The sequence below is a fragment of the Miniopterus schreibersii genome (genome assembly GCF_964146895.1).
Source record: "Miniopterus schreibersii genome assembly, chromosome: 18".
NCBI classification, from domain to species: Eukaryota; Metazoa; Chordata; class Mammalia; order Chiroptera; family Miniopteridae; genus Miniopterus; species Miniopterus schreibersii.
In genome coordinates, this window is record NC_138121.1 from 34,098,986 (window position 1) to 34,111,042 (window position 12,057).

The following is a 12,057-nucleotide window of genomic DNA, read 5'->3' on the forward strand; positions in this document are numbered from 1 at the left end:
ATAATCTATCACCTCACCTTCTGCCCACTTGTCAATGGCCACGGATATGTGCAATCAAGTCAAAACCAAAGGTGAAAGAAAGGCTCATTCGGAATAATGTTTAAGAGCCTTTTATTTCTATTTTAAATATAATTATTGTCTGGACGAGGCTTGCGTTACGTAGACGATGTAGTTCAAGATAAAGGTTTTTGACGGCACAGCAATTCTGGTCTTCACAGACATCTACAATTAGCTCCTTCCCTGAGTGGGCAGAGGCAATGTGCTGCATCGCTTTCCTTCCCGCCGCCTTCCACAGGCTCTTCTGGGTAACTTGCTAAATTCTCAGCCCCAGACACATTCTTAAGTTGGCTGCTGAGCCCATCCTCTCCTGATATCTTGTATATGGTAGGCATACAAAACATACAAAAATGCTTGTTAAATAAAAGCGTCATTGCTTCAGAAAGTGGAGTCGTGGGCTGTGTGGGCCGTCTCTGGAGGACAGAGCTTTGTGATCTCCAGTGTCGCTGGTCAGACACCAGGACACTGTCCGCAGGAAGCTGGGAGACAGCTTTAACCAGGTTACTCATCAATTAACAGTCAATGAACACATACCTGGGATGTGCCCATCATCGCTCTGATGTGTCTTTGAAAGAGCGGTCAAGAAAGAAACAAGCTACCTACTCGATGAACACTATGTGCCTGCTCCTTAACTGTTACAGATAAACTGCCAGGTTGTAGAAAAAATACAACCGCGTGGAGAGTCACGCGTCTATTCAGCATCAAAAACCACGCGCCGTTCAGCGGGCAGATGTTGAAATGGACTGCAAATTTTGCAAAGCATTTTCTCCGACACATGACTTACCTACATTCTCTACACCGAGCGAGGGACAGAAATTAGGTGCTTGACTCTCACCCTGACATGTTCGAGGCAAAGGGAGCCCACTGCTTTCCTCACACTGACCACGAGTAATTATTCCATGATCAACACGCCCTCGAAATTGTCAGCAATCAAGGAAGGGCGCTAGGGATTTGTGTAAGATAAACAAAGGCACTGATTTTGACTCTGTTTTCTTTAGGAAAACAACTGAGGCACGGACACGGAACTGTACCTCTTCTTTAGTGCACTTTTCAAATGATAATTTCTCCCACTGTCACCATTAAATCTTAATCCATTCCAGCTCCTTGCATGGGTCATTGAGTCTATATGTACTGCTGTTATTTTAAAATGTTTCCCCTTGGTAGGGAGCGAGGGGGAGAAAAGATGTGGAGAGCCAGATGGGCCTCTTCACAGTTCATTTATCAAACCTAATACGCCGGGCTCCACCCTCCTCTCACTCGCTATTGCGGTTAAACTTCCATATAATTTGGTAATCATTTTCATTATCAGAGAGTGACCCTAAAGCAGCCTATCTGGGGACGCCCAGTCCTTGCAGCTGCTCTTTCTCTGCCTTTTCCTACAGTAGACCCGAAGAGCCTTGCAGTTTATTAGCTGCAGACTGACCTCTGGGCTGCAGAGGTCAAGAAGGGGTCAGATCAGAGGGCTTGCCCAGTTCTTTAAAAGCTATAACAAGCTGTCCGTCAGGCGGAGTGGAGTGTATAAACAAAGCCAAATCTGCAGAAATTCTGTCCCACTTCTGTTAACACTCACCCCGCATTCACACAGCTTCTCCGGCCGCACTCCGATCACTCAGCTCCAGGGAAGGGAACAGACAGCCCTAATAAGCCTATTTGGAGAGGGTTGTTTATGGGATTACCAAGCTCGGGGAAGGAAACCCACAGGCCTCAGACGGGCCTCTGGAATCGCGGGGTTGTGTGACACTGTGACAAACTCGGTTACCCCGAGACATGCAGAATTGACACTTTCCTCCAAAAGCTAAATTACAGGAACATATGCTTTCGGTTTAAGAGGCTTCGGTGGGTCATCCCGAACAATGGCTTGGCTAGAGACACACATTTTTTTTCCTATTTACTTTTTACTTCTCATTGAATTTACTGGGGTGACACTGGTTAATAAAACAATATAGGTTTCAGGTGCACAGTTCTACAACACGCCATCTGTACATTGTACTGTGTGCTCACCACCCCAAGTCCAGTCTTCCACCACCATTTATCCCCCCTACACCCTCTTCTACCTGCCCCCAGCCCCTTCCTCTCTGGTGATCACAACACTGTTGTCACACATATTTTAAAACCAAGTTACAAGCTTCGCTTAGAACCCTCCCTGATGTCGTCACCACAAAGGAGCCTGCTCAAGCGGGAGCTGGGGGGCCTTTGCTGCAGTCACGGAGACTGAAGCTGCTGCCAGCGGCGGGGTCTCGGCTGGCCTAGCTCTCGAAGTCGTGCTATTCATAACGCGCTCTCTAACGTGCAATAGAAGGTAATTACAGTCATCTGTATTTAACTTTCGGAGGAAAAAAATTTCTATTATCTAATCTAACTGATCCCCTGATAGCTTTGATGAAAGTGAAATGCTGCAACCTACTGCTTGGCCTTCGGCGAGCGCTAATTATCCTCTGTCAAAGCACGTGTTTCCTCCCGTAATTTCCAAAGCGCACACCGGCCGGCCCGGGAACGCGGGCAGCTCAGCGAGCCCGAGTGGGTGTTTTATAACTTTCACCACCACGCGCCCGACGGCTGCGCGAGGCCATGCCCGGCCCCAGACGGCCGGTGCGGCTTTGATGAGGGAGAGAGGTGTGTGGGAGCAGCCTGTTTATCTGGGTCACGTGGCTGAGTCTTTGAGCTAGGGCACCGGGGTGGGAAACATCAAATGGGGGTGAGGACGGGGAGGGGGGCGGGTTAGGGTTACTTAATACTCGGAGGACACTTTTCCTCCTGAGCCCTCAAGACATCACGCTCCTGAAATTTCCTTTTGGGTGTTTAGTCTTAAGGAGGCCTGCAGAGCGTCGGCAGCTGGGCTCCTTCTTGCCCCCTCCCCTCTCACAAAGGACTTGAGAATTTTGGTTTCAGATGCTAGACTGCATCAGCTTCAACCCTGGCTCCAGCTCCCAAGAATCATATTATATTCAGATGCTAGACTACATCAGCTTCAACCCTGGCTCCTGCTCTTAAGTGAGCAGGGAGGGCCCGAGATGAGACAGACAGCAGGCTCCTCTCCAACAGGCCATTTCGGCCACACCGCCTGATGACCTGGTGTATTAGGAAACTACTGTTAATAAGCCTAAGGCGCCCAACGGAAGCCCTCCATTCCCAGCACTTGGTCTCTGAGCTGTGCTGTCTTCAGAGGGATGCGGGTGGTGGGAAAGGGGTTACAGGGGCCTGTTTCTTTCTCCCTCCCGTTCCTGTGTAATAAGAATCACCAGGGCAATAAAATATAAAAGGTCAGAGAGAGAAACCTCTTAGATGTCCCCACACCGATATTCCATTATTTAATAAGGCAGGCATACTTCACGGATTATACATACTTAAATTGTAACACAAAGGAAATTTAATAATTAGTTATTGAAACTTAAATTGGAAATCATTTCATGACAGCAGTTGAAACTGTCACTAACTCTGGCCACACAACAGAAAAGGGGGGGGGGGGGAGATGACTGGGAATTTTAGAGCAACTGTTTCAGTACAAATATGAATTTAGAGATAATACACATATTTGAAAAAGCAGCTTCCTGATACCCTATCAGAATGAATAGTTCATACTCTTTACTGTCTCCTTGCTTGGAAAATGCTCATCTTCAGCCCTGTTCAGACAAATCTATTTTCATGATAATTGTTACTAGGAAAGCCATCAATTATTGCAAATTCTGTTGCATGAACTCATTTGGAGAATATTGCGGCTATCAATAAATGTTCCTGACTCCCAGGCACACAGAATTCCTAAGCATCAAATAAGACTCTGAAACCATGGACAGCATAATCTTCCTGATTCCTCTCCCGCCTGTGCAGAGGCAACAATTTTTACAAACTACAGACCTAAAGGCTAACCCTAACCTGTGGGGGAAGTCGGCCCAGCCGTCCATCCATCAACTGTTTGTCAAATAGGAGCAGGATACATGCATGATATGCAGCATGCAAGCATCGATTCTGTAAGAACTGATGATCTGCACAAACTTCCTCCCAGTGGCAGCTTTCTAACCACAGGTAAGTCCGTGCGCAGGGAAACTAGGTGGGAGCCAAAGGAATTCCGACTTGGTCAATTCAAAAACTGATAAACAGACAACTTTCAAGCAACCCAGACACCTGCCCCACCTGAATCACTGTGCTGGTCTTTTAGATCGTTGATCAAAAGGTTTCTTCGGCCTCAGGTACTTATATCACATTATGCTCAAGGTGCAAACATTTATGCTAAATGTCCCACTCGGGGTTAAGTCACATACACATCCAGGTGACACCATGGGCCATTACAATTCATGTAGGTCCCACTTCGGCTAAAAGTGTACCGAGCTGGCTGCTTCTTCAAGCCCCTCAAACGAGAGGGATGGGATGAGCCTTAGGAGGGGCTGAGCCAAACACAGCCCGTTTTCCAGGGACAACAAATCCCACTGCGCGGCGGAACTAACCTGGCGTGCCACTCCCTCCGCAGGTTCTGGCGGTCGGTGAGCGAGGCCAGGATGGCGGTCACGATTCCATTCCTTTGTCCCACGGGCACCGCCTCTCTTCGAACCTCATGAAGCACCCCATTTGTCTAGAAGAAATGACCCAAAAAAAGAGAAAGAAAGAGTGAAAAATTAATAATACAAAAAAAGCCCATAAGCAAATAAGGACAGTAAATCAATGTCTTTTTTATTACAGTTCCCCTGCTAACAAATCAATACAGTAAATGATGGTCAGAAACGGCCGGCATATATTCGGTGTTTAATCAATGTACACGGCACAGAGGCGGACTCGGAGGCCCCGCCGCCTTAAGTAACACATCAACACCCTGTGCGTTTCCGCTCTAATTTTCTCGGCACACCAATGATTTTTTCCCCCTGGGAATCGCCTACCATGAGCTGTTATTAGAAATGATTTTCACGTACACTTCGCCGTGAGTTGTTTGTTTTGCCTTCAAAAAAGAGCAGTCTCTGACTTTCCGCATTTCCTGCCGCCCCGCCGAGGCCTGCTGGACTGCCTCTCTCATTTAAATCATTCTGTTTCCAGCCATGCAGGCAATTCTGCTCTTGTTGTATATCAATTTCCTTAGTTCCTACTACCCCTGGTCCTCCAAGTATCCCTAGCTTCCTGAACTTTCTGAGTCTAATCATTTTATTTTCTTTTGGCACCTTGAGTTATCCAATATCCTTTCATCAAAGTCCCACTTTGTTCAAATTCACCAGGATCTGTTTCTGTTGCTTACAATCAAAAACCCTACAAAGAGCATAGGAGAGGAAGCAAAGAAATGGAGACAAAGAGACAGAGACAGGAAATAGTATCTCACTGCAAAGGCTCCAAGATAACCTGACCAGCACTGACCAGGGAAAGGGCCCTGATCTCTGCCTCCTAGGCCCAGAATTACACCCACTCTCCTGGGAGATACACCCAGTTGGACAACATGAGCTTCCAGGGCAACAATATTTCAGCCCTCCAGCCCTGGGAAGGATGCTCAGTTTCTCCAGGCAATCCTACTGCAACGAAGCCCAGGCTGCAAATGGCTAAAGCAGGGGGTGCAAATGCAAATACCCACTAGGGCCAGTAAGGTCACACGAATGAGTTAAGCAGAGGTTACCTGAAGAGAGCGTGGGCTCTGTCTAAAAGGGCAGCCACTACTCAGCAACAGCCAACTCTGCTATTCAGAAAAGCTGGTTCAGGTAGTGCCGGATTCATGAATTTTCAAAACAAATATGAAATCTGTTTGTTTTTAATGTGAAAAGTCTTGATTTTCAAATGTTGGAAACTAATTTTTAAAAATTGTTTAAATATTATGTGGGCAAAACAAGAAACACCTGTAGCTGAACAGAACTCAGGCATCTGCCCATTTACACCCTCGAGGGTAAAAGATGTCTAATTTCAGAGAGGTCCTGGTGTCAGTGGGTATTCAAACAACAGTCCCCTGTTGCTTCCTGACTGTGACATACCCTCCATGATGTACTTAGAGTGAAAGAGACCTCAGAAAGTTATGTAGTTTATCACTATGTCTGGAGGTACGTATTATTTTCCCCAAATGCAAAAATGCTTCCAACAGAAAACAAAGTACACATTTAGATGGTTCCAAAGACATGATGCAAATAAAACTACTTCTCAATTCGGCTGTGCTAAAACAACTTTTTAGAACTGTCATTTAAACTATGTATGGTGCCAGGTGGGTACTAGAATTATCAGGGGGATCACCTCATGAATCATATAATTATCTAACCATTGTGCTGTACACCTGAAACTAATATAATATTAAATGTGAACTGTAATTGAAAAATTACAAAATATAAATAAAAATATTATTTATCTCTTTTTGCCTTTCACAACATTTCTATTTTATCCAGAGACCCTGTTTTCCAGGAACAGCCTTGAAGAGAAGGAGGGTTTAAAAGTACGTTTCACAAGGGCTGGGGACCTTGTCTGCTTAGTTAGTTACTGTGTTCCCACTACTTGCCCAATGACGTCTAATAAATATTTGTCAAATCAGTAAATAAAGAAGGTACTTGAAAAACAAGTGTTGTAAAAACAAAGAGCAATGGAAGACTCTTCTTTTAAGAAATTGTCATTATGTGAACTTACAAACTCATAAAATAGATAAACTAAGAGACAGCTGGGTACTTTACCACGGAGCTCTCTTCACTTCCCAAAAGGATGGACTGTGAGGTCTTTTTAAATAACCAGATACCCTAGTTCAGAGTTTCCCGAACCTCAGTCATTGCAGCACCTTCTCGTAATTCTTGCCACATTTGCGTATAAGCCATGTAAGATTTAATATTTTTCTTTAAATAGAACCATTATTTTAAACTATAAAATAAATTCATTTCAGAAAAAAATTAAAAACTAGTGATACTTGTCAGAAATGAGAAGAGAACCATAAAATAATATATTTAAAACAAAGCTACGGGGCAGGTCATTCGGGATCGACGTCTGTGCTTGCTGAAGGCTGCGAGACTGGGGCCCGCCCCCTCTCTGTAAGAGAGGAGATGACCGAGTGGTGGAGAAGGTTATGGACGCGTCAGTCTACACGAAGGCCTCCTCGACAAAACCACGTGGGCTGCAGAGGAGCTGAGGAGGGAACCACTTTCTCACAGTGTGGTCCTCACTATGGGCACAGGCCTTGAGCACCACCTAGCATCTCCCTGGGTAACACCCATGGTCCACAGCCCCGCTCTGCATGCATTGATTGCCCTGTTGCAATGGTCTTTCAACTCTTCACAGATAAACCTCTTTTCTCCCCAAATGTATTCTTTCACAGAACTCAACAAAGGAAACTGGAGCAGTTCTCTTTGAAGCCCGTAGGGAGGACCTAGAAGCTCTCCCTTTGTCAAGAGGCATCTCTTCAAAACCCCAAGGACCGGTGAAACACAACTGCCAACCTCGACCCAAGAGCATGTAAAATAGCATTCAAGTTTTTTAAAGTTTATGCACTGTTGGCGGGAATGAAAAATATTGCCATCCTGGTCAATGGGTTGGCAGTTTCTTATAAAAATTACACAGACACTTAACATGGGACCCAGAAATCCCATTTCTAGGGATTTAGCTAAAGAACTTAAAAATGTATGCTCACACAGAAACATGGACACAAATGTTTACAGCATCTTTGTTCACAATTGCGCAGAACTGGAAACAACCAAAATGTCCTTCGAAGGGGAAATGGGTAAACACACTGTGGTACATCCATACAATGAATATTTACGGCCCAGTAATGAAAAGAGACAAGTAACTGATACATGCAGCCACTCAGACGGCTATCAAAGGCATTATGCCGAGTGAAAGGGGCCAGTCTCAAAAGATTAAACCCCAAGTGATCCCATTTATTTGACAGTCTGGGAAAGGCAAATTATAGAGAGGGAGAGAAACGCAGCGGTGGCCTGGGATTAGGCTGGATGAGTGTTGTTTCACAGAGGCGGCGTGTGGGAGTTTTTGGGCAGATGCGACTCCTGTTTCCTGACTGCAGCGGTGGTCACATGATTTTATGCATATGTGAAAGCTCATGAGCTGCACATCCCAAAGCAGTCTATTTGATCGTATGAAAACTTTATAAAATTTATTCTTTTTAATTCATTTTTATCACATGTTCAGGACAAGAAGGAATGTAGGGAACACACATACCACTACATCTAATAATAAGTAGTTAGTAAAAAAAACATGGGGAAATGTATTTGGATCACAAAACAAAATCTTTTACAATTTTTTTTTTTTAAATATTGGAAAAGAATGGGTGAACTTGGGTTGAGCATTCAGACCCTAAAATACAGTATTTCATAACATTCAGAGTGAAAGAAGTCATGGCACAAATGGAAATCTCAGCGTGTCAAACACCATTCTTTTCGCAAGTATTCATGGTGGAATTTTTCTCCGTCTAGTAGCCTTGGTTCCGCAGGGGTTGACTTTACACAGGAAACGTGAATAGCCCATTTTCCCATCAGCAGTAACACGGGCTGTCTTCAAACAAGTACCGATTTTTAAACAGGCTCCTATTACCAAAAGCACATTCTTCCTCTTCTCCCCGCAAAACACAGGGAGAGTAAATCACAGGTTTAGGAACCAGGCTCTGGAGGTTGAATTTCATCTCAATGTAATTCTTCTTCAACAGAAACCTATGGAAATGCTGGCTATCAGGAAAAGACTAAGACGATCCTTAGACGGCTGGCCGCTCAAACCCACGCCACCGCCTGGTGCGGGCCTCTCCGCAGCCGCAGTGTGGCGATGGTGACAGGCCTCTCCACAGGTTCTCGTGGGGACACTCACCCGGGACAGGCGCCGCTGTGATGATTACTGTTTAGTTTCATCTGAAACTCACTCATCAACCTCGCGCTAGGTTGTGCTATTTTAACAAAAGGGTTCCTGAGAGTGTCTCTTACTTTAAATGAAAAACTTCAAAAGGAAATCCGGCAGCCACGGAACAATCAGACCACGAAGAGCTCCCACCAGGAGCCAGAGGCATTCCTCTCTGGGAGTCCCCAGTGGCAGGACACCCGTGTCCTTTGAGGGTGGGTTGTATTTTTAGAATCAGTCCTGCTTTTACTTGACGTTTCTCCATTAGTAGATACCTCTCACTCTCAGGCCCCCTCCACATGTCCTGTTGTTCTTAGTCTCGTGTGGGTCACTCGTTCTAGGACCCTCCACTGCGGTCAGCCCAGGGCTGCCCGTTGGTTCTCCTCTATCCCTTCCGCTGCTCTCCCTCTGGGTCTCTTAGATGAACGACACCTACATATCTACCTCCAAACAATTCTCTGCTGAGCTCTAGCCCCGTAGAGCCAACCACTGGCTACCTCTCCTTGAACACACACCTCAAACATGGCATCTCATCCTCAACTTGCCCATGTTTGAACTGACAATTTTTGCTCTCCGGTCTCTCTCCTCTTGGTCAACCTGCTCCATGTCCCGTGTTTTCCCAGAGTGTAGAATAACATCATGACCAATGCCGTCACCCACACTAGACACCTAGGGATCCTCCTGGCCCCTTCCCTTCCCTGCACTCCCTGCGCCTGCACACGGGATGCTGTCACTCATCTCTGCCCAGCAGAACCCACCTCATCTCTCCCCACTGCCGCAGGCTTCCTTCAGCCCCTCTCTCTTCTGGACCACGAAATGTTGTCCAAACTAGTGTCTCTGTGTCAATCTCACCCCTTTCGTGAAATTTTCTCCCATAAGAATGATCTTTTAAAGGTGCAAGTCTGAACGTGTTAATGCCTTTCAAATTCAAAGTCGGCCTTACCGACAGCAGTGGTTCTAAGCTGTCTTCATGAAGACCTGGTGTCTGCAGGAAGGACCTCAGGGTCAAAGAGCTTCAGCCTCCAAAGCCCCACCCGAACCAGAGCAGCTCTGCTCACATATATGCTTCCATTACTGGCATTGGAGGGATCCAAAAATAATAAGAAGTTTGTTAAAAGCCCAAATTCCTCCAAAAAAACTCTTCTTAATATAGGTCCTGCTTACTTCTTAAATTTTATCTCCTGCCATCTTCTATTCCATATAAAGCTAATTGCAGTTCCCTGAAAATACGTGGCTGTCCTATACTGTATATTTACTTGTACCAGCTGTATAACTTACCAGGAACAACAAATTCTTCAAGAAACATCTCAAGTAACACGACCTCTGTGGGCGCTGCCATGAACCACATCCTTCTACCAAACCAAGTAGAGCTGATTCAGCCCTTCTATGTGCCACCCCGAGCGCCTCACAACCATGCCCTATTCCAATGGATGACTTCTGATTTATTCGTTAGACGTGTCCTCCAGAGCGGGGGCTCTGTGAGAACAGAGCGTCTATATGGCTCCGTGCTGTGAGTGCGGGTCCTGGCTGATGCGTGTGCAATCAGTGAGGCCAAGCGACGGCCAGCGCGTGCTGGGGAAGGGATGAGCTATCAAGCCAGAGAGTCCTCTTCAAGACCCAGAACAACGTGTGAAAAAGCACTGGTTTTCAGTCAAACTATTGCTGAAGATAATTCTAAGAAAAAAGCTGTAAAAACTATTTTTAAGCAATAGCATAAAGAAAAATATATGCCATTCCCTAGGTGACTAAGATGGGCAATACCCACGTGGGTGGCTGCAACTAAAAAACTGATGTACAGTTTTGCTACACTGTGATCACACTTAAACCTATGCAGACCCTTCTACTGAGCCAAAGGAAGAGGTCTCTCCGCACTTCAGCAGAGAGAAAATACTTTGGACTCTGGCAACCCACAGCATGCTGAGGACCTCCGAGAAGTCCCAGTGTTTTTAGTTTCTCCTGGCTCAGAACTTTATGCATAAAACCAAAGTAAAAAATCCACAACCAGAGTGGGGAAAGGGGAGCAGAGATGACAGATTGGGAATGAGAAAAGAAAAAAACCAAAATTCTAAGGCTCTAAGAAGTCTTCCATTTTAGGCTTAACCTTCACCTCTTTCTGGGAAAATTCTGAATTTGTTTAATGAAAACTGAGCAGTTCACCGAATTCTTGTTGGGTACATTTTTATGTTAAGTAACTTTCAGTATGTCCCAATTCTAAGGTATCACAAAAAATGCACATACGGACATGCGTGCAGTTTGCAGGATTTGTAGCATCTAACATTTTCAGACACAGATTTTCAAAGGAGAATTAAGGCATTTACTCCTTACTAATATGGGGTAACACTTTCGAATAGACCTTCACCTCCAAAACTCAGGGTTACCCATCCTTCCTACAAGTGAGAGAGCTCTGTCTAAGGAAACGCATGAAAACAGGAGGCATTCTACAAATCTAGCTGGTAATCTCTCTGCTTAGTTCATTAAACCAAACAGAGAAAAAGAAACAGAAACTCTGCTGCCGGTTTCCCAGTTTCAAAAGGCATATAAAGGCCAGGATGCCAGACTGCACCCCCTTCCCGCCTCCCCACCCTCCCCAGCACCGAAAAAAGTAACGCTGTTATTATGGGCCAAACGCCGGCCCTCACACTTTTTATATACATATCTGCCTCATGTTAGGGTTGTACTTCCCTCTGCACACAAATTACAAAGATATGCTCAGGCTGATAATGAGGGCGAAAGGTTCAACTTGTGAAGAAACTTGGCTTAAGATGTTATCAGCTGGGAAAGCTATTTCCTCGCATCAACATTGCCACGGGCTGTCAAAATCCAACCAGGGCTCCCCTCTTCAAAAGTCCAGGAGCATTTTTTTTTCCTTTCTTTCCTTTTTTTTTTTTAAAGAAGAAAGGCGCAGAACCCACTGAGATAGCCCTGGTCCCATCAAAGAAAGGTCGGTGCCAGGTCTTCCCTCATTTACTGATTGTCAGTTTCAGATGGCTCCTTTGTGAGGCCCGGGCTCGGCGCTGAGTGACGCCCTCGCGGTCCCCACGCTGCGCGGGCACCGCCAGGGTCTCCCGCACGCTCGGCCGCAGGACAAATAAACATTCCCCTCGGCCTTTGTGCCTACTTTATCTCCCTCTCCGGAGCAGGAGGTTTCGGGGGTGCTAATGTTTACACAATGTGAAAACTTTCTTTCCCCTGTTTCCTGAATTTGAGAAAACACATCCTGGATGACCTCGG

General features: G+C 45.6%; 1 protein-coding gene across 1 annotated transcript in view; it reads right to left on the bottom strand.

Moving 5' to 3' along the window:
* The window catches only part of FTO (FTO alpha-ketoglutarate dependent dioxygenase), a 317,340-nt gene that overhangs the window by 138,948 nt on the left and 166,335 nt on the right, over positions 1 to 12,057 (bottom strand). The window contains exon 8 of the mRNA XM_081118969.1: positions 4,497 to 4,621. Within this exon, the coding sequence (XP_080975095.1) occupies positions 4,497 to 4,621 (125 nt within the window). The remainder of the gene's footprint in view (positions 1 to 4,496; positions 4,622 to 12,057) is intronic.